At 51.0% G+C, this 26,841-nt stretch overlaps 1 protein-coding gene across 2 annotated transcripts; it reads right to left on the reverse strand.

Annotated features, from left to right (window-relative positions):
- Positions 1–3,966: 3,966 nt before the first annotated feature.
- LOC144598401 (C-type lectin LmsL-like) lies at positions 3,967–26,841 on the reverse strand. Of its 2 annotated transcripts, XM_078408540.1 has the most exons (6): positions 26,796–26,841; positions 10,018–10,088; positions 8,133–8,287; positions 5,830–5,970; positions 4,977–5,082; positions 3,967–4,165 (listed from the first exon to the last, which is right to left on the reverse strand). In XM_078408540.1, exons 2-6 carry the CDS (start codon positions 10,070–10,072, stop codon positions 4,089–4,091), a joined length of 534 nt encoding a protein of 177 aa, XP_078264666.1. In that variant the 5' UTR covers positions 10,073–10,088; positions 26,796–26,841; the 3' UTR covers positions 3,967–4,088. The 2 variants fall into 2 exon arrangements, with proteins under 2 accessions (XP_078264666.1, XP_078264676.1); XM_078408550.1 differs by lacking the exon at positions 26,796–26,841 and having other exon boundaries at positions 10,018–10,090.

Below are 26,841 nucleotides of genomic sequence, written 5' to 3' on the forward strand. Positions count from 1 at the left end.
CACAATACCGTGTGCTTTATGTTTGCATACTAATCTCTTATGTGGGATCTTGTCGAAAGCCTTCTGGAAGTCCAGATATAACACATCCACTGGTTCTCCCTTATCCACTCTACTAGTTACATCCTCGAAAAATGCTATAAGATTCGTCAGACATGATTTGCCTTTCATAAATCCATGCTGACTTTATCCAATGAATTCACCACTTTCCAAATGTGTTGCTATCACATCTTTAATAACTGACTCTAGCATTTTCCCCACTACCGATGTTAGACTAACTGGTCTGTAATTCCCCGTTTTCTCTCTCTCCCTCCCTTTTTGAAAAGTGGGGTTACATTAGCTACCCTCCAATCCTCAGGAACTACTCCAGAATCTAAAGAGTTTTGAAAAATTATCACTAATGCATCCACTATTTCTGGGGCTACCTCCTTAAGCACTCTGGGATGCAGCCTATCTGGCCCTAGGGATTTATCGGCCTTTAATCCATTCAATTTACCTAACACCACTTCCCGACTAACCTGGATTTCACTCAGTTCCTCCATCACATTTGACCCCCGGTCCCCTGCTATTTCTGGCAGATTATTTATGTCTTCCTTAGTGAAGACAGAACCAAAGTAGTTATTCAATTGGTCTGCCATGTCCTTGTTCCCCATGATCAATTTCTGACTGCACGGGACCTACATTTGTTTTAACTAATCTTTTTCTCTTCACATATCTATAAAAGCTTTTGCAGTCAGTTTTTATGTTCCCTACCAGTTTTCTTTCATAATCTATTTTCCCTTTCCTAATTAAGCCCTTTGTCCTCCTCTGCTGGACTCTGAATTTCTCCCAGTCCTCTGGAAGGCTGCTTTTTCTTGCTAATTTGTATGCTTCATCTTTTGTTTTGATACTATCCCTAATTTCCCTTGTTAGCCACGGATGCACTACCTTCCCTGATTTATTCTTTTGCCAAACGGGGATGAACAATTGTTGTAGTTCATCCATGCGGTCTTTAAATGCCTTCCATTGCATATCCACCGTCAACCCTTTAAAAATCAATTACCAGTCTATCTTGGCCAATTCACGTCTCATACCCTCAAAGTTACCTTTCTTTAAGTTTAGAACCATTGTTTCTGAATTAACTATGTCACTCTTCATCCTAATGAACTCAACCATATTATGGTCACTCTTGCCCAAGGGGCCACGCATATCAAGACTGCTAACTAACCCTTCCTCAGTACTCAATACCCACTTGCACGTCTTTGGAGTGTGGGTGGAAAGCGAAGAACTTGGAGAAAACCCACGCAGGTCACGGGGAGAACGTACAAACTCCGCACAGACAGCACCCGTAGTCGGGATCGAACCTGGATCTCTGGCGCTGCATTCGCTGTAAGGCAGCAACTTTACCGCTGCACCACCTCGCTGTTCATTTCCATCTTGGGACATGAGTATTGCTGAGAGATGTGCACTTGCAAAGTTTGGAGACATTATTGTGTCTTTCCTAATCTCCTCTGAGGACATTTGTTAAAGGGACAAACATTTGTTGTGACTTTAGTGTCACACAGAGGTTGGAGCTTCATTATACAGTGGAGTCAGAGAGTGATACAGTGTGGAAACAGGCCCTTTGGTCCATCGTACCCACACCGGCCAACATGTCCCAGCTACACTAGTCATAGAGTGATACAGTGTGGAAACAGGCCCTTTGGCCCAACTTGCCCACACCGGCCAACATGTCCCAGCTACACCAGTCATAGAGTGATACAGTGTGGAAACAGGCCCTTTGGCCCAACTTGCCCACACCGGCCAACATGTCCCAGCTACACTAGTCATAGAGTGATACAGTGTGGAAACAGGCCCTTTGGCCCAACTTGCCCACACCGGCCAACATGTCCCAGCTACACTAGTCATAGAGTGATACAGTGTGTAAACAGGCCCTTTGGCCCAACTTGCCCACACCGGCCAACATGTCCCAGCTACACCAGTCATAGAGTGATAAAGTGTGGAAACAGGCCCTTTGGCCCAACTTGCCCACACCGGCCAACATGTCCCAGCTACACTAGTCCCACCTGCTGGCATTTGCCCCATATCCCTCCAAACCTGTCCTGTCCATGTACCTAACTGTTTCTTAAAGGTAAATAGTCCCAGCCTCAACTGCCTCCTCTGGCAGCTTGTTCCATAACCCCACCACTCTTTGTGTGAAAATGTTACCCCTCAGATTCCTAATAAACATTTTAACCTTAAAGCTACAGTATGTTCTCTTGTGATTCACCTACTCTGGGCCAGAGACTGTGTGCTTCTTCATCCCAAGTGCGTGAAGGAGAGATATAGGAGGTCCTTCCTTCTCGCTGCTGTGAGACTGCACAACCAACACTGCTCCCAGCAGACGAGTCAACAATAACAGCTAAGGTCACACAGGAAACTGATGACAATTTATCCTTGTCTTTACTTTTATTTATAGTGTCTTGCTATCCACTTTGCTGCTGTAACACTGTAAATTTCCCCGGTGTGGGACGAATAAAGGAATATATTATTATTAAGATCACCCCTCATCCTCCTGAGCTCCAAGGAATAAAGTCGAAGGAAGTCAAGGAATATCCAGCTAATATGATTAGACAGCTTCCCCTGAAACAACAATGAGCCTTCCTCTTTCTCCTCAGTCACATTTTATCCCACATCACCATTCTGAATACTCTGGCAATAAAGGCTCAGGGCAGGAATTGGAGGAGAGATGATCATTGAGATGAACAGGTTGGACACGTGTGGGATGATCAAGGGGGTAAGGTGTGGGAGGCCCATTGTCCTGGCGGCAGCACTGGTTGGGGTGACAGGGGTCAGCCTGGCCAGACGATGTTGACAATGTCCATCACTGCTGCTCTGCTGGTCTGTGGTGGCTGCAGGCTGTGTCCCCATGGGCTCAGCTCCACCTGCAGGCTGTGTCCCAACTGTGGGCTCAGCTCCACCTGCAGGCTGTACCCACCCGTGGGCTCAGCTCCACCTGCAGGCTGTGTCCCTGTGGGCTCAGCTCCACCTGCAGGCTGTGTCCCCATGGGCTCAGCTCCACCTGCAGGCTGTGTCCCACCTGTGGGCTCAGCTCCACCTGCAGGCTGTGTCCACCTGTGGGCTCAGCTCCACCTGCAGGCTGTGTCCCACCCGTGGGCTCAGCTCCACCTGCAGGCTGTGTCCCCGTGGGCTCAGCTCCACCTGCAGGCTGTGTCCCACCCGTGGGCTCAGCTCCACCTGCAGGCTGTGTCCCCGTGGGCTCAGCTCCACCTGCAGGCTGTGTCCCACCCGTGGGCTCAGCTCCACCTGCAGGCTGTGTCCCACCCGTGGGCTCAGCTCCACCTGCAGGCTGTGTCCCACCCGTGGGCTCAGCTCCACCTGCAGGCTGTGTCCCCGTGGGCTCAGCTCCACCTGCAGGCTGTGTCCCACCCGTGGGCTCAGCTCCACCTGCAGGCTGTGTCCCCGTGGGCTCAGCTCCACCTGCAGGCTGTGTCCCACCCGTGGGCTCAGCTCCACCTGCAGGCTGTGTCCCACCCGTGGGCTCGGCCGGGCAACTGCCAGGGTGCAGACGGTGGGACCCCAACCCGAATATGGGCTCCAGCCAGAACCATGGGGACATTGCCCGACACCCGGGTGAGCTGATTTATAAACACACAGCACAGGTTTCCTTACAGATGTGCCGAGGAATTTCTGGGCCCAGTTGATCTTCTGCAGCCCACCCACAGGACTGTGAGAGCTCTCTCTCTCCCTGCAACTATTCCACTAACTCCCCGTGGATCCTCTCCACAGCCGTTATTTCTCTCCCAGGTGCGTGTCCGGGACCCGACACACCAGGTGCGGTCGAAGGGCAAGCGTTCATTTTGCAAAGTGTGTGCCACCTTCTCCTCAGCGCAGCACTGAGTGCAGAGGTGGGGAACAAGCAACAGTGGGTCAGGAAGGCTGTGGGAAACTGGACTCACACAGCACCAAACACACAGCTCATGATGCAGGTCTCTTTATTATTGGCTGAGAAGCTAAGCGTGTACAGTCACCACAGACAGTGAGAGGGACTACAAAGAAATCAAAGCACTGGATCCACTGCTGGGAGGTTGAGTGGACCATTCTGGAGTCTTCTAATGACAGCCCGCTTTGTAGGAACAAACAAAACCAATTGTTTCATCACACGGCAGGTCATTCCAAGCTCCATTATCTAGAAGCAGGAAAAGAGAAAAACATTTACCTGTTAGTCTACAAGCAAATGGAGCTGACACTGGGAATCTGAACTGAATGCTGGCAATACCCAATAGGTCAGTTGGCACGTGTGGAGAGGAAACAGGGAGGTCATTGGTCAAGAAGATTGTCCCTCTGCCCACTTTGATTTATCGGTGGCTATTTTACATTTACGACCAGTAAATCTAGTTTCACACTCGAGGAAACATCCTCTCGACATCCCCCTACAAATCCTTCACAGTGGGATCGGCCCCTGGCTGGTCACCCCTCAATCTTCTCTCTTGTGGAGAACAAACCCCAGCCTGTTGGATCTTCATGGCCATTCTGTTTTGTGACCAGTTCACTGCTCCACTGCCTCTCAGTCTTTTGTCAAACAGTATCATGGAACGTCTCACAGGACAGCATGTCCACTCCAACCGGATATACAGAGGTTGAGCAGAATGTTCCTGCATTTAATTCACTTTGAAATGAATCTCAGGACATTCCTTTCACTTTCCTGTCTGTGTTCAGTTCTTTCTTTATGTGTCGTATCTCACTGTATCTCCCTCTAACTCCAGTGTTCCCCCCTTGTACATTCCTCCTGCACAGTTACAGTCAGTGTCTGTTCCCCTGACTCCAGCATTACATCCCATATATCCTCCACTCACTGCTGGGCAGTCAGTCCAGTTCTGCAGAGCACAGGACCCATGGGGCTGGTTCACCCCTCTGTGTACCAGCGGGTCTGTAGAGGTCAATACTGTGTCTGAAATTAACTTCCAGCAAAACAACATTTCTGTCACGGTTGCACTTACAATGAGTGTGCGCACAATCTTCATTGCCTTGATAATTGTCAGGTTGATTATCATCCCATTGTCTGTAACTTGATGGAGATCCATCGATCCAAGTGAAAGTCCCTTCCTGTGGGTACAAATCAATGGTCATCACTGTTGGAATGCTGAGTAAGCTGCCACTGAACTGTACAGGGAGGAGCTGTACATGAGCCGAAGTGACCGCAGAATACGAGCAGCCGGGACAAGTAGGGCAGTGGATGGGAGTTTAAACTATGGAATGGCAGGGTGGGGGAATCTCATGGACGTAACAGAATCCTTGAGATGAAAGTGACAGGATCTGAGAGTGAAGGTCAGGGAAGAGGAGAAATGGTAACTCAGAAAATGAGGAAAAGATGGTCATTGAACACAAATACAAAGTAAGATCTCCCAGAGAAAGACAGATATGCCCAGTGTTATCCGGGTGCGTTTGTATATTCACCCTGTTTCCCAGCGAGTGCTCCGGTTTATGTGAGAGGAAGTAGGTTACAATGAAATGACTGCATGGATGGGGGTGATGGGATTGTACTGGGAGCTGGCGTGGACTCGATGGGCTGAACGGCCTTCTCTGTTGTCAGAAATTAAGAAACTAAATCCTGGAACAAAGTCAGCCATTGCAATCATTGTTTTGACCAAGTATCTTGGTTAATGGTGCCCGCCCGGGCCGGGAGGTGGATTGTTAACTGTACCTAGCGGTTGCCAACTTCCTCACTCCCAAATACGGGACAAGGTGACGTCACCGCCCCGCGCCCCACGTGACATCACCCAGCCAGCGGCCACGTGCGCCCACTCAACCAATGGCAGCCGCCCGGGCCGGGAGGGGGGTTGCTAACAGTACCTGGCATCTGTCGTTTAGGCCAATCCAGGTGTCTGGATTCCCTTGGTTCACTGCAGCAATCACGTTGGTAATGAACGTGTCTTGTTCACTCGAGGTCACAGTAGCCAGGTGCCCGTAATGTGCTTGCCGTTTGCAGAACGCCTGTAAAATAGTTTAATATCAAAATATTTTATCTGTGAATTAATACGTTTCATCCTCTCACATGCCTCCAAATAAATAATAATAATAATAATAATAATAATCCATTTATTTTATATAGCGCCTTATCACATGCTCAAAGCGCTTTACAAAAACAATTAACATAGAAACAAACAGACAAACTATCCTGACGGAAAAGCGGCGAATACACAACGCCAGCGTCCTCTCACGTCAGGGTCCGGCAGTAGACATTAAAAAGCACAAGACACACAGATATAATTTTTTACACAAAACAGCCATCACAGTGATTGCTCTAGGCATACCCTCACTGTGATGGAAGGCAAAGTCTTATCTCCTCCTCATTCTTCTCCCGTGGTGCCACGAGGTGATCGAGGCTCCCAACTTTTTGAAGCCCCCACCGGGCGATGGAAAGTCCCAGGGCCGAGCCGAGCAGGCCGATGAAAGTCCTGAGCCCCCACCGGGCGATGGAAAGTGCTGCGGCCGAGCCACGCAGGGCGATGAAAGTCCTGAGCCCCCACCGGGCGATGGAAAGTGCTGCAGCCGGGCCACGCAGGGCGATGAAGGGCCTGCGGGCGGGTTGATCGTACCTCGCGCTTCGGGGCGGTCGAAGCTGCTACGGCTGGAGCTCCCAAAAGCCGGTCGCCAGCCAGGGACCTGCGAACTCCCAATGTTGCGGTCTGCAGGGCCCACGGCCGAAGCCTCCGAGATGGTAAGTCCAGGCCCTGCGACCGGAGTCTTTGAGGTCGATCCCAGCTGGAGGCCGCCGACTCCACGATGTTAGGCCGTAGCGCGAACGGAGATACGACACGGTAAAGGTCGCATCTCCGTTGAGGAGGAGATTTGAAAAAAAAGTTTCCCCCAACCCCCCCACATACACAGAGTTAAAAATAGAACAAAACGTACATTTAACAACGACAATGACAAAAAAACGGAGAGACTGCCGGTGAGCCGCAGCTGCAGAACACAGCCACGCCCCCTTATCAGGATTAATATTGCAAATGGGCAACTTTGTACATTTGAATCAGAGTTCTTGTTCTTTAATCTCTCTGATGCCAACCCCAGCTCTGAGTTAACTCCTGGATGTGGAGTTTCCCCCGAATCCCAATATTTCACCCACCGGTCGGAGCGATAGAAACGGGAGCCCACGGCCGCAGTGAAGGGCAGCCTGGAACACAGGGCCTCATCGCAGGTATTCAACGACAGGCCGCAGTGAAGGGCAGCCTGGAACACAGGGCCTCATCGCAGGTATTCAACGACAGGCCGCAGTGAAGGGCAGCCTGGAACACAGGGCCTCATCGCAGGTATTCAACGACAGGCCGCAGTGAAGGGCAGCCTGGAACACAGGGCCTCATCGCAGGTATTCAACGACAGGCCGCAGTGAAGGGCAGCCTGCAACACAGGGCCTCATCGCAGGTATTCAACAACAGGCTGCAGTGAAGGGCAGCCTGCAACACAGGGCCTCATCACAGGGCCTTGGTGAGACCGCACCTGGAGTATTGTGTACAGTTTTGGTCTCCTAATCTGAGGAAAGACATTCTAGCCTTAGAGGGAGTACAGAGAAGGTTCACCAGATTGAACCCTGGGATGGCAGGACTTTCATATGAGGAAAGACTAGATAGACTGGGCTTGTACTCGCTGGAATTTAGAAGACTGAGGGGGGATCTTATTGAAACATATCAAATTCTTAAGGGGTTGGAGAGGCTAGATGCGGGAAGATTGTTCCCGATGTTGGGGAAGTCCAGAACCAGGGGTCACAGCTTAAGGATAAGGGAAGTCTTTTAGGACCGAGATGAGAAAACATTTCTTCACACAGAGACTGGTGAGTCTGTGGAATTCTCTGCCACAGAAGGTAGTTGAGGCCAGTTCATTGGCTATATTTAAGAGGGAGTTAGATGTGGCCCTTGTGCCTAAAGGGATCAGGGGGTATGGAGAGAAGGCAGGTACAGGTTACTGAGCTGGATGATCAGCCATGATCATATTGAATGGCGGTGCAGGCTCGAAGGGCCGAATGGCCTACTCCTGCACCTATTTTCTATGTTTCTATGTATTCAACGACAGGCTGTGCTGTGAGTTCATGGGAATGAACCAGCAGAGAGCAATGTTCCCCTGGCCTCCCAGAACAACCACTAGTTTCAGGGACTTACCTCAGCATCTGACCAGGTCTTTTTGTGACTGAAAAATTGATAACAGGATGATAAGGTAGGAAAATAAAACCAGTTTTCAGCACACGGCCCTTCGGATAAGGCGCGCATTTCAAGGTCTTGCTGAGTCTCCTCCGGTCCCAAGGAATCGGTCGTCCCTGTCAGTTAAGGAGAATTCAGATTTAAACCAACTCACCGACCAAAGGGCCTTCCTCAGCGTGTCCCGTTTGTCTGCATTTGGCCCCTCTCCTCTCATCCTTTCCGATCCATGAACCCGTCCAAGTGGCCTTGTAACATTGTAGATGTACCTGCCTGCCCCACTACCTCTGGCACCCTCATTGTGAATAACATCCCTCCAGTGTTTCTGCCCTGCACTGTGATATCTATGTTCAATTGTTGCACCTCATGAATTTATAACCCCCCCTCCCCTTATAACTCAATCCCACCACACCTGGTAACACCATGTCCTGGTGGGGTCTCACCAACATCTTGTAAGGCTGTAACATGGATCCCAACTCCTTTAATCTTCGATGAGGGCAAGCGTGCCAAACACCTTCTTCACCACCTTGTCCACCTGAACCACTACTTTCACAGAGCTATGTGATCGTATCCTGAGCTGAGAAAAGGGCAATGGGTAGAAGACATTGGTTGGATTTGTCCGCAGTCACCCAGCAGTTTGGCCCACAGCAGGGGTGGCCACGTCACTGAGCTGCAAACTGGAAGTGTCCTGAGCTAATGCTGCCACCACCATCATCAGGTAAGACAGGAGAGAAGCAATGGTTGGCAATTAAAGAATTAACCCACAGTTCATAACAGATAGAGAGCCATTTAAGAAACACCAACTACAGAGGAAAGTGTGGTCCAAGCGTGGCCATTGTTTAAACAAGACTGATCCGAGCCGGGAAACCATGAAGTCCAGGATCAGGAGCCGCTTCTTCCCTACAACCACCAGGCGACTCAACACAACGTACAAATAGGCTCTGAAATAGAGAGACTTTGGGGCATTATTTCTCATTGTACGTCCCCTTTTCCTAACTTGACACCATTCAGATAATACTCTGCCTTCCTATTCTTACCACCAAAGTGGATAACCTCACACTTATCCACATTAAACTGCATCTGCCATGCATCCGCCCACTCACACAACTTGTCCAAGTCAATAGACAATAGACAATAGACAATAGGTGCAGGAGTAGGCCATTCAGCCCTTCGAGCCAGCACCGCCATTCAATGCGATCATGGCTGATCACTCTCAATCAGTACCCCGTTCCTGCCTTCTCCCCTGCAGTCACCCTGCAAACTCATAGTATCTTCCTCACAGTTCACACTACCACCCAACTTTGTATCATCTGCAAATTTGCTAATGGTACTTTTAATCCCTTCATCCAAGTCATTAATGTATATTGTAAATAGCTGCGGTCCCAGCACCAAGCCTTGTGGTACCCCACTTGTCACTGCCTGCCATTCTGAAAGGGACCCATTTATCCCCAATCTTTGCTTTCTGTCTGCCAACCAATTTTCTATCCATGTCAGTACCCTACCCCCAATACCATGTGCTCTAATTTTGTGCTCAAATGCTCTGCAATTTCGTCTTTTATAAGTGACTCCAGCATCTTCCCCACCACTGATGTCAGACTAACTGGTCTATAATTTCCCGTTTTCTCTCTCCCTCCTTTCTTAAAATGTGGGATAACATTAGCTACCCTCCAAACCACCTGAATCTATAGAACATTGGAAAATGATCACCAATGCGTCCACAATTTCTAGAGCCACCTCCTTAAGTACCCTGTTCCACAAACTCCCATGTTCCACAGTCCCAACACAGTGCCTGTGCATTCATTCCTCACCCCAATGTATTTCTAACACTCCTGGAACCAATGGACCTTACCTGCCACATCACTGGCAAGCAGTGCGGTCAGCACCAAAACCCACATCAGCATCATGTTTCCTTCCTCAAACCTGAAACACAAGAAAACGATTGATGATTAGTGTCAAGTTTCACAGTGAAGGTGGGCATCTCCTGCTGTCGTTCCCACCTCTCTCTCTCCCAGCTCTCCGTGTCGATGAGGTTTCCAATGCTGTTGCATCTTATATACCTGTAGTTCTGGCATCTTGGAGGCTTTGCAACCATTGGAATCAATGCAATTGGCTGCAGCAATCTATGTAAAACTCCTGATGACCAATCACTGACTGACAGATTAGAACAAGATGAACAGGAAGCCACAGAAATGTCTTGTGATCTCCAAGTGTGACTGTACAATGTGGCACTGTATCTGAACACTTCATGGTCCCATTATCTGGTTATGATATGTCCAATTAATATTATCAATGGGGACAATTAAGATGGACAATCTAGGCAAATATTTCCAACACAACTGACTATTTATGCAGACCATTTCACTCGTACCTATTTTCACTCTGGGGTGGGACTGACTGATGGGCCAAATGGCCCTTTCTTTCTCTGGGTTTTCTCTTGTTCCCCAAACACTTCCCACTCTAAAGGCAGAGCAAGTGGGCCCTTGGACCCATTGTACTTTCAGCTTCATCGTCAACCCCTGGTAGAATCACAGCATGATACAATGATACTACACAGAAGGATGCCATTTGGCCCATCCTATCTGTGCCATCTCTTTGATCGTGTGATTCATTTAACACAATTCTCCTGCTCTTTCCTGGAACCACTGGAAATTGTTCCTTCACACATTTCGCCAAGTCCTTTGAAAGTTATTGTTGACTCTGCTTCCACCAGCCTTTCAATCGTCAGTTTCAGTTCATGACAACTTCCTGAACAAAACGGATTCCTCCTGTCCCCTCTGATCCATTTGCAAATGGAGGCAGTTACGCCGGCTAGAGTAACTGCTTCCAACATGGACCGTGGTGACATGGAGAGTGGGACTACAAGTGATGCAGGCAGGGGAACAAGGTGCGGACTGAGTGGGAGGACTGTAGGAAGCAACCTGATCAGGGCAATGTGGTTCGTGGCCATTTGACAGGGAAGAGGGAAGAAAAACGTAGTTGTCATTGGGGATAGTATAGTTAGGGGCATTGACACTGTTCTATGTCGTGAGGATCGAGAGTCGCGAAGGCTATTGCCTGCCTGGTGCCCAGGTTCAGGGCATCTAGTCTGACCGGCAGAGGAACTTGGAGTGGGAGGGGAAAGATCCGGTCGTCGTGGTCAATGTGGGTCCCAATGATGTAGGTAGGAGAAGGAAAGAGGTTCTGCTAAAGGAATTGAGCAGCTAGGTACCAAATTGAAAAGCAGAACCTAGAAGGTGGGCGCAGGTTATTGATTGTGGATGATCAGCCATGATCACAATGAATGGCTCGAAGGGCTGAATGGCCTCCTCCTGCACCTATTTTCTATGTTTCTATGTTTCTAAGGAAATAATCTCTGAACTGCTACCGTATGTTGGCAAAGGGTTAAGAGGATTAGAGAGTTGAACACTTGGCTCAAAGACTGGTGTGGAAGGTGGGTTTGAATTTGTGGGCCATTGGCACCAGTATTAATGATTTGGACGAGGGGATTGAAGGCTTTGTAGCCAAGTTTGTGGATGATACGAAAATAGGTGGAGGGGCAGGAAGTGTAGAGAAAGCAGGGACTCTGCAGAAGGACTTGGACAGGTTGGGAGAGTGGGCAGAGAAGTGGCAGATGGAATATAGTGCAGAAAAGTGTGGAGTCAACCATTTTGGTCCTAGGAATAAAGGCGTAGACTATTTTCTAAATGGGGAGAGAGCCCCTAGAGCTCTATCTAACTCTCTTTTAAATTAATCCAGTGAATTGGCCCCCACTGCCCTCTGTGGCAGAGAATTCCACAAATTCACAACTCTCTGGGTGAAAAAGTTTCTTCTCACCTCAGTTTTAAATGGCCTCCCCTTTATTCTTAGACTGTGGCCCCTGGTTCTGGACTCCCCCAACATTGGGAACATTTTTCCTGCATCTAGCTTGTCCAGTCCTTTTATAATTTTATACGACTCTATAAGATCCCCTCTCATCCTTCTAAACTCCAGTGAATACAATCCTAGTCTTTCCAATTTTTCCTCGTATGACAGTCCCTCCATTGTGGGAATTATTGGAGGGGGAATGACACTTGCCCACACTGTGGACAAGTCCTGATGATTGGGAACAGACTGATTGGTCATTAGCTGGACTGGATTTGTCCAGCTTTATTGTGGAGTCTAATGTATGGGCCAATTCACAGCGAAGACTTATGGAGGAAGGAAATATGTGAGACAAGGTGGTTGGAAGGAAGGTGAAGGAATGGTTCTCAATTGGAGGGGTGTTCATACTGTTGATGTAGAGGGGAATGCTCTTATGTTTGTCCTTGGGTGTCACCAGTGGGGTTTATCAGCACTAAAGACTGAAGCTTTTATAATACTGACCAGAGGAAGAAATTGAGGTTGTTTGGAAAAACAAGCAGGGAATATATTTCAGCCAGAAATACAGAATTAAATGTTTGAAATACACAACATCATCTGGGGGACAGACAGAGTTTACATTCGAGGTAAATATTCAATGTTTTGATTGGTCAGCCTGTTATGTAGAGAGCAGGAGCGAGGGAAAGAGATCCACGCAGGTGACTGATATCAGTTAAACATAAATGATTCCAAGCTGTGTTTGCTTTATCTATCTTTACAGCACCATTACATTGTAGAAATAATGAACACAATAGCACCTTTCAAAAGCTGAATTAATAAAACTAAGGCAAAACCTGTACACAATACTCCAGATGTGGTCTTACCAGGGCCGTGTACAAGTGCAGTGAGAGTTTAGAGTCACACAGAGATCAGAGCAGCGATGATCAGCAAGTTCCATCCAAAGGAGCTTCACTGAAGAGTTGGGTTTTTACAACATTCTGACGGCTTCATTTAACGAGATGCTCCCACATCTAATAATCAGTGTGCGCATTCTGCGCTCCACAGCCCTGAGGTGGAACATTCAGCAGATTCCCAACCCTCTTAACAAGGAGATTCCCCTTCATCTAAATCCTGAAATTTGCCCCCATGTTGAACCCACCCCAGTTCCAGACTCTCCAGATTGAGGAACCAGCCTCTCATTATCCACCCATCTGTCCCTCTCGGAAAACACAACAACATTTTTCTAAATTACAGTCGGATAAGTCCCATTATTCTCAGTCTCCCCATCTTTCATTCTGAAAATCCATCTGTTGAATCAATGCTGCACTGACTCCAAGGCAAATATTTCCTGCCTTCGGTCTGGAGAGTGAATCACCCGCTAAACTCCAAATGTGCTCTCACCAAAACTGGAATATCAGAGAAACTTGCCCCTCCGTTGCCCTTGAAATCTTTCCCCTCTCAGTTTAAAACTATATGTACCCTTTGGTTTCAGACTCCCCTACCCTTGTGAAAAGACTGTGGCCGTCCACGTTATCTGTGCCCCTCATGATTCATAAACCTCCCAAAGGTCACCCCTCAGCTAGCTCCACTCCAGGGTAATGGGGTGGGGGGGGGGGTGAGGGGTATGGGGAGAAGGCAGGAACGGGGTACTGATTGTGGATGATCAGCCGTGATCACATTGAATGGTGGTGCTGGCTCAAAAGGCCGAATGGCCTCCTCCTGTGTCTATTATCTATTGAAAACAGTCCCAGTTTATCCAGGCTCTCCTTATAACACAACCCCTCCATTCCTGGCATCAACATTGTCATTTTTTTCTGCCATCCTCTTTAAGTTATTATTATCCCTCCCTAGTCAGACCTGTACACAATATTCCAAGTATGGTCTCACCAATGTTGTGCTGCTGTAACATGCTGCCCCAACTCTTGTACTCATAGTCCCAGCCAATGAAGGCAAACTTGTCAGACAGTGCGTTCAGAAAGTATTCAGACCACTTTACATTTTCCACATTTTGCTACGTTACAGCCTTATTTTTAAATGGATTAAATTCATTTTCTTTATCATCAATCTACAAATAATACCCCAAAATAAAAAAGCAAAAACAGGCATTTAGAAATGTTTGCAAAATTAAATATTGTGGCGCGTCGAAGGAGGCCCGAAATAAAGGCGAGGAGCCGGGTATTTCTGGACGTTGGGTTTTATTTCACAGTTACCAGACCGGTCAAGTCTGCTGGAATGACTTCGCGCCCAAAACCTCGTCCTTATATACGTAGCAAAGGAACGCCCCCCTGGACTGGTCCATTCCAGTGCCGAGGGGTCGGTAGTGGTATGGCCCGACCTTGGGAGCCGCCGCAGGACCCCCCCCCAGAACCGGAGTCACGAAACGCACTGGCGGTCGCACAACCCGACCGGACCGCGTACGAAAATCGGCCGACAGAGGGGCCTGCGGAGGCACAGTTGGAGGGACAGGTGGCGAGACAGGTGGTGGGACCCGCAAAGGGGGGCGACCTCGTGGCCGAGGCTGGGCAACCCGCACCGATTGGTCAATGTCTAAGTGGGCTGGCTTTAAGCGGTCAATTGACACGGCCTCCGGCCGGCCCCCCATGTCCAAGACAAAGGTTGTCTGTCCGTGCTCCAGCACCCGGTACGGGCCTTCATACGGCCTCTGGAGTGGCGTCCGGTGGGCGTCACGGCGCAGGAACACAAAGGCGCAGTCCCGGAGGGCCGATGGCACGTAAGGGCAGAATGTCCCATGGAGGGACGTCGGCACCGGTGTGAGCTTGCCAACTCGCTCTCGAAGGCGCTGTTGGGTGGATGAGGGCGGTTCCTCTCGCCCCGGCAACGAGGGCACGAACTCCCCGGGCACCGTGAGCGGGGACCCGTATACGAGCTCCGCTGAGGATGAAGCCACGTCCTCCTTGGGCGCAGTCCGGATGCCCAGCAAGACCCATGGTAGCTCGTCCATCCAGTCGGGGCCGGAGAGTCGCGCCTTCAGCGCTGTCTTCAGCTGCCGGTGGAACCTCTCCATCAGGCCGTTTGCCTGCGGGTGATAGGCCGTGGTGTGGTGCAGCCGCACGCCCGCCATGGCCGACCACAGCTTAGAGGTGAACTGTGGCCCCCGGTCCGATGAGATGACCACCGGCACCCCAAAGCGAGCGATCCAGTGCGCGGCCAACGCACGAGCGCATGTAGATGTGGATGTGTCGGCCAGCGGTATGGCCTCCGGCCACCGTGTGAAGTGGTCCACCACCGTGAGGAGGAGGTTGATGCCCTGGGACGGCGGGAGAGAGCCCACAATGTCCACGTGCAGGTGGTCGAAACGCCGGCAGGGTAGACCGATCTCCTGGAGTGGTGCCCGGACGTGGCGTTGAATCTTCGCCGTCTGGCACGGAATGCAGGTGCGGGCCCAGTGGCCAACCTGCCTACGCAGACCGTGCCACATGAACCGCGCAGCTACTAGTGCGGTCGACGCCTGGATGGATGGGTGAGCCAGCCCGTGGACCACGTCGAACACCCTCCGTCGCCAGGCGGCGGGTACGATGGAGCGCGGCAGACCTGCCGACACATCGCACAGTATCGTCGCTCCTCCGGGGCAGAGAGGGACATCCTCAAGGTGGAGGCCAGAGATGGCAGTCCGGTAGGCGGGCATCTCACCATCTGTTAGCTGGGCCTCCGCCAGGGCAGAATAATCAATGCCGGGCGCCACTTCTGAAACGGCATTGACGGCGGGGCGAGACAACGCGTCGGCCACCCGGTTTTCCTTCCCCTCGATGAAGCGGATGGAGGTGGAAGGAAAACCGGGTGGTCGACGCGTGGAACTCTGTGACCTCTTCGGCCGTGTCCTGGTCAAGGGCTCCCACCAGGTGGAAAAAACGGGTGTCATCTGCGGTGATGCCCCACAGCTGGAACTGGGCCTCCGCTTGGTAAAACCAAACGCGAGCCTGGGTGGTCCAGAAAGTCGGGAGCTTGATGCCTACCGCGTCGACAGCTGGGGCCTGGTCGGCCTGTGAGCCGGACGAACGGTCAGCTTTCCATCGTGTGTCCATCCTACTATCAATGGACCGTCAGGGTCACCAATGTGGTGCGTCGAAGGAGGCCCGAAATAAAGGCGAGGAGCCGGGTATTTCGGGACGTTGGGTTTTATTTCACAGTTATCAGACCGGTCAAATCTGCTGGAATGACTTTGTGCCCAAAACCTCGTCCTTATATACGTAGCAAAGGACCGCCCCCCTGGACTGGTCCATTCCCGTTCCGAGGGGTCAGTAGTGGTATGGCCCGTTCCTTGGGAGCCGCCACAATATGAAGAAATAACTGAAATATCCCATTTACATAAGTATTCAGACCCTTTACTCAGTACTTTGTTGAGGCACCTTTGGCAGCGATTGCAGCCTCAGGTCTTCTTGGGTATGAGGCCTCAAGCCTGGCACACCTGTATTAGGATAATTTCTCCCATTCTTCTCTGCAGACCCTCTCAAGCTCTGTCAGGTTGGATGGGGAGCGTCGATGCACAGATATTGTCAGGTCCCTCCAGAGATGTTCGATCGGGTTCATGTCCAGGCTTTGGCTGGGCCACTCAAGGACATTCACAGACTTGTCATGAAGCCACTCCTGCGTTGTCTTGGCTGTGTGCTTAGGGTCGTTGTCCTGTTGGAAGGTGAACCTCTGCCCCAGTCTGAGGTCCAGAACACTCTGGAACAGGTTTTCATCAAGGATCTCTCTGTACTTTGCTCCGTTCATCTTTCCCTCGATCCTGACTAGTCTCCCAGTTCCTGCCGCTGAAAAACATCCCCAACAGCATGATGCTGCCGCCACCATGCTTCACCGTAGGTATGGTATTGGCCAGGTGATGAGTGGTGCCGTTTGGCATTCAGGCCAAAGAGTTCAATCTTGGTTTCATCAGACCAGAGAATCTTGTTTCTCATGATCTGAAAGTCCTTTAGGTGCCTTTTGGCAAACTCCAAGCGGGCTGCCATGTGCCTTTTACTGAGGAGTGGCTTCCGTCTGGCCACTCTACCACAAAGGCCTGATTGGTGGAGTACTGTAGATATAGTTGTCCTTCTGGAAGGTTCTCCCATTTTCACAGAGAAATCTGGAGCTCTGTCAGAATGACCATCGGGTTCTTGGTTACCTCCTTGACCAAGGTCCTTCTCCCCCGATTGCTCAGTTTGGCCGGGCGGCCAGCTCTGTGAAGAGTCCTGGTGGATCGAAAGCTTTTTCCATTTGAGAATGATGGAGGCCACTGTGCTCTTCGGGACCTGCAATGCTGCAGAAATTGTTTTATACCCTTCCCCAGATCTGTGTCTCGACACAATCCTGTCTCGGAGGTCTATGGACAATTCCTTCATCTTCATGGCTTGGTTTTTGCTCTGACATGTACTGTCAACTGAGGGACCTTATATAGACAGGTGTGTGCCTTTCCAAATCATGTCCAATCAATTTAATTGACCACTGGTGGGCTCCAATCAAGTTGTAGAAACATCTCAAGGACAATCAATGGAAATAGGATGAACATAAACTCAATTTTGAGTGTCATAGCAAAGGTCTGAATACTTATGTAAATGTGACATTTCAGTTATTTCTTTTTAATTACTTTGCAAAAATTTCTAAACACCTGTTTTTGCTTTTTTTAATATGGGGTATTGTGTGTAGATTGATGATTTTTTTTTTTTAAATCCATTTTAAAATAAGGCTGTAACGTAACAAAATGTGGAAAAAGTGAAGCGGTCTGAATACTTTCTGAATGCACTGTATGTCTCCTTCACCACCCTGTGTAACTGGTTGCTACTTTCAGAGAAAGGGGCATTTGTACCTCTTGGTGTCAGATCTACAACCTCTCCAAGGCTCCACCATTTACTGTGTAAGTCCTGCCCTCGTTTAACTGCAACACCTTTAAAATCAACACCTCACACGTTTCTGAGTTAATTTCCATCTGCCATTACTCAACAATCTTTTTCTGCCGATGAAGATGCTCTTTTATTCTGAGACAACCTTCTTCATAGTCTACAACACAAGCAATGTTGGTGTCATCCACAAACTCATTAACTTATCAACTTACTGACCACTTCAAAAAACTCAAATCCGTGTGTCATGATCTGCCACACACAAAGCCAAGCCGACTCTCCATAATCCATCCTGTTGTAGCGACCATGGAGAATGGTCTAGGTCGTCGAACCCTCGGATTGGCCAGCGAGGTCATGTGGGAACGCGACCATGGGGATTGGTCCAGGGAAGGACATCGCTAATTGGTCAGCGATGTCATGGGTGCGTTTGGCGCCCGATTTAGTTAGTTCGTCTGAGTCTTCAAGGAAGACAGTAAGTTTATATTGGTTGTCCTGCGACTTGTTGTTTTGATTCTGTATTCGTGTATTGCGGTTGCAATAAACTTCATCTACAACTACAAGTCTCGGACTCGCCATATTGGTGACCCCGAACGTGATCTGGACGATCACCGACTGAGAAAAACCCGACGCCTCGTTGACGATGACTGAGCAGGGCACACCAGAGTCAAGCGCGGCGGACGTTCATCTTCCGTTATTTTGGACGTACGCACCGCAAGCTTGGTTTATCCACGCCGAGGCCCAATTCCATATAAAGAAGGTGTCGGATGATTCCACGAAGTATTTCTACCTCGTCAGCGCACTATCGCCGGACACAACCAAGCGCGTGATGCGGTTCATAATAAATTCACCTGCGGAAGACAAGTATGAAACCATGAAGAAGGTATTACTGCGGACCTTCGGGTTAAAAAAGCATGGTGGTGCGGCAAAACTTCTGCACCTACCGGAGCTTGGAGACAAACTGCCTTCCGTCCTCATGGCCGAAATGATGGTGCTAGCCGGTGAGCATACGGATTGCCCGATGTTTGAGCAGGCATTCCGCGAAAAACTCCCCGAGGATGTCCGATTGCTGCTTACGGATTGTTCTTTTAAGGACCCCGAAGCATATGCAGCGAAAGCGGACGCGCTCATAGCGGGAAAAAACAAGGCAAGTGATTCCATCAACAAAGTCTCGACATCGGTGACCACGCCACAGCGACGGCAAGATGGCGCCACGTCTCCCGCCAATTCTCCGAAAGCCCGCCAAAAAGATCCGCACAAGCGCGGCTGGTGCTATTATCACCTACGATGGGGTAACGAATCCCGCAACTGCCGCTTGCCTTGTACCTTCGCGGGAAATGCCTCGGCCGATCGTACATAGGGGCAGTTACGATTGGCCAGAACCGGCGCCTCTATGTCCATGATCGATTCACGGACACAGAATTTTTGGTGGACACCGGAGCCATTGTCAGCATAGTGCCGCCGACCGACCTCGAAACCAGATCGGGTAAGACAGGTCCCACCCTCATCGCAGTTAATGGCAGCCCAATTCGCACTTTCGGCACACGGAAGATGTCCCTTGCGTTAGGCCTACGCACGTACGAATGGCCATTCATCATAGCCGACGTCAAACAAGCGATCCTGGGCGCAGATTTTCTCTGGGCTTTTTCACTGGTTCCTGATGTCCGCGGTAACGACCTCCGACCCGCTGCTGAAGATGAGCACGTCGCTCCGACAATCGCCTCCTCGCCCAGCCCTACTGTCCAGGCCGTCGTCGCGGCCCCCGACTCGTATGCTGCGATTCTGGCAGAGTTCCCAGAGCTGCTCGTCCAACGTTTCGACGCGCCTTCAGCTAAGCACGGTGTGGTCCATCACATCCGCACCGAAGGCCCTCCCGTTTTCGCTCGGGCCAGGAGACTACCGCCAGACAAACTGGTGGTGGCACGGGCGGAGTTCAGGAAGATGGAGGAAATGGGAATTGTTCGTCAGTCTGACAGCCCGTGGGCCTCGCCGTTACACATGGTCTCCAAGGCATCTGGGGGGTGGAGACCATGTGGCGATTATCGGCGTCTCAATGCTGTCACCACGGCTGATCGCTACCCCATACCGCACCTACAGGACTTTTCATCTGGACTGGAAGGAGCGGTAGTGTTTTCCAAAATCGATTTGGTGCGAGGATACCACCAGATTCCGGTGCGACCGGAGGACATACAAAAAACTGCAACTATTACTCCGTTCGGGTTGTTTGAATGGTTGCGTATGCCTTTCGGTTTAAAGAACGCGGCACAGGCTTTCCAGCGACTGATGGACCGCGTGGGCAGGGGTTTACCCTTTGTGTTTATTTATTTAGACGACATCCTGGTAGCTAGCCCCTCAGTGCAAGAACACCAGGCCCATTTGCGGACCGTGTTCCAGCGGCTCCAAGACCACGGGCTCATTATTCAACCCTCCAAATGTCAATTCGGCCTCCCTGCTCTCGATTTTCTAGGGCACAGAATTACCCCTGCCGGCGCTGCCCCTTTGCCAGAGAAGGTGGAGGCTATTCAGGCTTTCCCCAGGCCCACCACAGTAAAAGGGCTGCAGGAGTTCGTTGGCATGGTTAATTTCTACCATAGATTCGTTCCGGCAGCGGCGCGAGTCCTGCGCCCGCTTTTCCAATGCCTTGCAGGTAATCCAGTAGAATTGTTGTGGTCCCCGGCCGCAGAGTCGGCTTTTACGGCAGCTAAGGCAGCCTTGGCAGACGCCACCATGTTGGTCCATCCGAGCCCCTCAGCCCCCACGGCCCTGACGGTCGACGCCTCTGACGTGGCGGTGGGTGGAGTTCTGGAGCAGCAGGTTGGTGGCCGTTGGCAGCCTTTAGCGTTTTTCAGCCGGCAACTAAATTCGGCCGAGCTGAAATATAGCGCATTTGACCGAGAGCTTCTAGCTCTCCATTTAGCTGTCCGTCATTTCAGGTATTTCCTCGAGGGCCGCCCATTTGTGGCATTTACGGACCACAAGCCATTAACATTCGCTTTTTTGAAATTGTCTGACCCATGGTCGGCCCGCCAGCAGCGGCACCTCACTGCTATCTCAGAATTTACCACAGATGTCCGTCATATCGCGGGTAAGCTGAATGCTGTTGCTGACGCCCTGTCTAGACCTGCTTTTCCCCCTATTTCGGCGGTGGACTGCGAAGTGGATCCCCAGGAGCTTGCGGAGGCACAGCTCCTGGCGGATACCGTTTCGACGTACCAGTCCACCACTTCGGGATTGAAGTTGGCCCAGGTAGCTTGTGGTTCGGAGGGCACGAAAGTCTGGTGCGATGTTTCTCTTCCTCGCCCCAGGCCGGTAGTACCGCCCTCCCTTCAGCGCCGGGTTTTCGATGCCATTCATGGGCTGGCGCACCCGTCCATCCGCTCCACCTCTGCTTTGGTAGCAGCTCGGTTTGTCTGGCATGGCCTACGGAAACAGGTAGCGGGTTGGGCACGTTCCTGCGTTCCCTGTCAGACCGCTAAAGTCCAGCGCCATGTCCAGCCCCCCGTACAGGATTTCGAAGTCCCGGCTTTTCGTTTTTTTCACATCCACGTGGATTTGGTCGGGCCTTTGCCTTCCTCCCAGGGCTACACCCACCTCCTCACGGTGGTGGATCGGTTCACCCGGTGGCCAGAGGCTTTCCCATTGTCTGACATCTCGTCAGCGTCTTGTGCTAGGACTTTGGCCCTTCATTGGGTAGCCCGTTTCGGGGTCCCGGCAGTTATTACAACTGACAAAGGACCACAGTTCACTTCGTCCCTCTGGGCCGCGCTGGCGGAACTGTACGGGTCCAAATTACAACCCACAACTGCATATCACCCCCAGGCAAATGGTCTCGTGGAGAGGTTCCACCGCCAACTTAAGGCGTCCCTCAGTGCAAGGCTTGAAGGCCCGGACTGGGTAGACCAACTCCCTTGGGTTCTTTTGGGCATCCGGACGGCTCCAAAGCCAGATCTCGGTGCGTCGTCCGCAGAGCTGGTATATGGCTCGACCCTTCGAGTACCTGGAGATCTGTTTCCGGACACTTCAGCACTGCTCCCTACAGTCCCAGCAGCGTTAGCAGCTCTCCGGGAACGGGTGGGCTCCCTGGCTCCAGTGCCGACTTCACGTCATGGGTGTCCCATGGTACATGAACCGTCTTCCCTGAAGGAGTGTGAGTTCGTTTTTTTGCGTAAAGATGCCCATCGCGCCCCGTTGCAGAGGGTCTATCAAGGGCCGTTTCGGGTTTTACGTAAGGGAACGGCTACTTTCACCTTAGACATGGGCGGCAAGAGTGAGCTCGTCTCGGTGTCCCGGCTCAAACCTGCCCATTTGGACCCGGATCAACCAGTCCTGGTCGGTCAAACCCCTAGAAGAGGCCGACCTCCGTTAGTTCCGCCCAGTCCACAAACCCCCATTCCGACAGTTCCTCCGGGACCCCCAGTTTCGGCAGTCCCCCTAGGACCCCCCGTTCCGGCAGTTCCTCCAGGACCCCCCGTTCCGGCAGTTCCTCCAGGACCCCCCGTTCCGGTAGTTCCTCCAGAACCTCCCGTTCCGGCTGTCCCACCAAGTCCGGAACCTCCGGCTCCTGTGGTTCAGTCTGTCCCTCTCCGTACTCGTTATGGTCGCGAAATCAGGCTCCCAGCTAGGTTCCGCACCTCGGGTTCTGGGGGGGGTCATGTAGCGACCATGGAGAATGGTCTAGGTCGTCGAACCCTCGGATTGGCCAGCGAGGTCACGTGGGAACGCGACCATGGGGATTGGTCCAGGGAAGGACATCGCTAATTGGTCAGCGATGTCATGGGTGCGTTTGGCGCCCGATTTAGTTAGTTCGTCTGAGTCTTCAAGGAAGACAGTAAGTTTATATTGGTTGTCCTGCGACTTGTTGTTTTGATTCTGTATTCGTGTATTGCGGTTGCAATAAACTTCATCTACAACTACAAGTCTCGGACTCGCCATACTGTCCTTTTTAAATGCAGATAGATTCTGCCTCTCAGAATCCCCTCCATAACCTTCCCACCACTGATGTTACACTCATTAGTCTGTAGATCCCTGTCTATTTATTGCAGGCCTTCTCAAATAAAGGCACAAAATTCACCAGCCTCCAGTCACCCAATACCCCAACTGTAACAAATGAAGAAACACCAATCTCTGTCAGGGCCCCAACAATTCTCCTCTTGCTTTCAACCATGTCCCAGTCTACATTTGGTCAAACCCCAGGCATCTTTCCAGCTTTATCCACCTCTACACAGCAATATCTCCTCTTTCATAAAGTGACCTCCATGTTTCAGGGCATCACTGTTCTCTTTCCTGAACTCACCACCAGCCTTGTCCTTCTCCACGGTAAATACAGACGGAAGTATTCATTTAAAACCAGACCCATCTCCCCTCATTCCACGTATTGACAATCACACTGATTGCCGATGAGGCCTATTGTCTCCAAAGTTCCCTTTCCTGCTGTAAATATGCTTGTGGAGATTTTGAGATATCTGCTTTACTTTATCTGCCAGGGATATCTCGTGTCATTTGATTTGTTTAACTATACTCCACATCCTTTCTACTCCTCAAGGATTCACTTGACCACAGCTGCCTCTATCTGCCTATATCATTGTCCTCACATGAGCCTCAATATCTCTCATCATTTACGCCTCCCTAAAATTGCCTTCCTTGTACTTCATTTTCACCCTGAACTCACCCTCCATCACTTTCTGGTCATTTTGACCGCAAGATGTTGAAGGTGGGGAAACAGTGATGGCAATGGCAGTGAATGAGAGGTTGTGGGTGCGAGACACTCACAGGTTACAAATGATCACAGTCTGCTAATTGTCTGGTGCAAACGTTACTTGGCATTTATCATCCCGGGGTCGTCTATGGTCCTTCTTGGGTCTTGGTGCAAGGAAGGTCATTGATGGAGCAGGAGAACGTGTTCGTGTCGAGGATACTGTCCTGAGCAGCTCCTGACACGAGATCCTGGGGCTGGGATGTTGGACTTCCAATGGCCACAGCCATTCCCTTTGTGTGAGGAATGTGGACCACTCCTGCTGACACTTTGATTGGGAGCAGACTGATTGGTTGGTCTTTACCAGGGAGGATGGAGAATCAGCTGAGAACACTGGATATGTCAAAGGCTACAGGACCAGGTGACATTTCAGCTGTGGTCCTGAGTACCTGTGCTCAGACCAAGGCAGCTACACCTTGGACCAAATGGTTCCAGTTCAGTGACTAGACGGGCACCCACCCACAATGTGGAGAATTGCCCAGGTTAGTCCTGTTGTCAAAAGGCAGGACCAACCCAATCAGCGATCTGCAGCCAACCAGTCCACTTTAATCATCAGCAAAGTGTTGGAACCGAGAGAGCGAGTGAATAGCATTTACTCCCCACACCCGAACTACTGTGGCCCCGTGTAGCTTTACAGTCCAGCTGTGGAAAACATCAGTGAGGCCACAGCTGGAGCACCATGCACTGGTTCAGAGCTTCAGGACTGCTTTGCGCGCACAGAATGGACTATATTTGAACACCAGGACCTAGAGGAATATACGGAAACTGTTCTGTCCTATATAAAAAGCTGCACTGATAATGTGACTGTTAACAAGCACATCTGGGTCTATATCCCAACCGCAAACCCTGGATGACTAGAGTGGTACAATGTCTTTTGGAAGTGCGCTACTCTGCCCTCTAGTCTGGAGACAGAGCACAATACAGCCCGGCAGGGGCTGAGCTGAGGAAGGGCATCAAAGCAGCCAAGGAGGACTACAAGAGGAAAATAGAGGACCATCTAACTCAGAACAACCCACGACAGGTGTGGCAGGGTTTACAGCAGATAACCAACTACAAGGGCAAAACATCTGTGACCTCCAGCGTGGATACCTCACTGGCAGAGGAACTAAATCATTTCTTTGCCCGTTTTGAGACTGCAGTGCCACACACAGCCATCCTGCCCCCACCATCTACCACACCCCACACGTTCATTTTACAGGAACACCAAGTGAGACGTGTACTAAAGATGGTGGATCCAAATAAAGCAGCAGGATCTGATGGAGTACTTGGTAAAGTACTGAAAGCTTGTGCTGACCAGCTTTCAGAGGTCCTCACAAAGATCTTTAACATCTCCCTGACACAAGCCACCGTCCCATCCGGCTTAAAATCAGCTACTATTATCCCTGTCCCCAAAAAGCCTGCTGTCAGTAGTCTAAATGACTACAGACCAATAGCCCTCACATCGGTTGTGATGAAATGTTTTGAGAAGCTTGTGGCACAACACATCAACGCCATCCTTCCTCCCAGCTTTGACCCCCATCAGTTTGCCTATCGAGCGAACAGATCTACAGAAGACGCCATCAACACTGCCCTCTACACTGCACTGAGCCACCTAGAGAGCACGGGGACCTATGTCAGAATGCTCTTCATAGACTACAGCTCGGCATTCAATACGATCATCCCAGGCATACTAGTGGACAAGCTGTACAATAACTTGGGTTTTCCCCCATCCATCTGCGCCTGGATAAGAGACTTCCTCATAAACCGCCCACAATCTGTCAAGATCGGCCCCCACAGCTCCTCCACCATTACGCTCAGCATTGGCTCCCCCCAGGGCTGTGTGCTGAGCTCCCTCCTCTATGCTCTGTACACACACGACTGTACTCCTATCTACCCCTCCAATTCATTCATCAAATTTGCAGACGACACAACTGTGGTCGGTCTGATCACTGGAGGGGATGAGTCTGCGTACAGGGACAAGGTCTGTGCTCTGTCCGGATGGTGCGAGGCCAATAATCTAGTACTAAACACTAGCAAGACAAAAGAAATAGTGCTGGACTTCAGGAAACAAAGAGCGGCTTCCACCCCACCATATAAATGGGGAGGAAGTGGAGAGGGTCTCCACCTTCAAGTTCCTGGGGACCACCATCTCCCAGGACCTCTCCTGGGCTGCAAATACCAAGGCGGTAGTGAAAACGTCACAGCAGAGACTGCACTTCTTAAGATTACTTCGGAAAAACAGACTGAAGGAGAATCTGCTGGTGACCTTCTACCGCTCCACCATCGAGAGCGTACTGGCATACTACACCACTGTGTGGTATGCTGGCTGCTCAGTTGCAGACCAGAAGGCCCTCCAGAAGGTCATCAGGACAGCAGAGAAAATTATCGGCTGTCCACTACCTTCCCTGAAGGACATCTCCAGCTCACGCTGTCTGAGCAGGGCCAGAGTCATAATCAAGGGTTTATTTCACAGTTACCAGACCGGTCAAGTCTGCTGGAATGACTTCGCGCCCAAAACCTCGCCCTTATATACGTAGCAAAGGACCGCCCCCCTGGACTGGTCCATTCCAGTGCCGAGGGGTCGGTAGTGGTATGGCCCGACCTTGGGAGCCGCCGCAGGACCCCCCCCCAGAACCGGAGTCACAAAACGCACTGGCGGTCGCACAACCCGACCGGACCGCGTACGGAAATCGGCCGACAGAGGGGCCTGCGGAGGCACAGTTGGAGGGACAGGTGGCGAGACAGGTGGTGGAACCCGCAAAGGGGGGCGACCTCGTGGCCGAGGCTGGGCAACCCGCACCGGTTGGTCAATGTCTAAGTGGGTTGGCTTTAAGCGGTCAATTGACACGGCCTCCGGCCGGCCTCCCATGTCCAAGACAAAGGTTGTCTGTCCGTGCTCCAGCACCCGGTAAGGGCCCTCATACGGCCTCTGGAGTGGTGTCCGGTGGGCGTCACGACGCAGGAACACATAGGTGCAGCACCCATCCCTCTACCAGGAACGTCCGGGTGATGGCGCTATACAACCACTGCTGCATCTTTCCGTGCACAAAATGGAGGGCGGTCAGGGTGTCGTCTAAACCCAGACCCTCACTGATCAGGCCGGCCATGTGGGCTCGGCCCTTCGTCAGGCATCTGTCCCTCTGCACCAGGGACATCGTCGACGCTATGAACTGCGGGGACCCGCACTGGACGACCAAGGCTCTCCCCGTCGAAGACATCTCGCACCAGACAGCACAGTTTACTCACTTCAAGAAGGATTGTCAGTAGTCCGATCACACAGCCGCTCCAGAAG

Source organism: Rhinoraja longicauda, chromosome 1 (genome assembly GCF_053455715.1).
Source record: "Rhinoraja longicauda isolate Sanriku21f chromosome 1, sRhiLon1.1, whole genome shotgun sequence".
Lineage (NCBI taxonomy): Eukaryota > Metazoa > Chordata > Chondrichthyes > Rajiformes > Arhynchobatidae > Rhinoraja > Rhinoraja longicauda.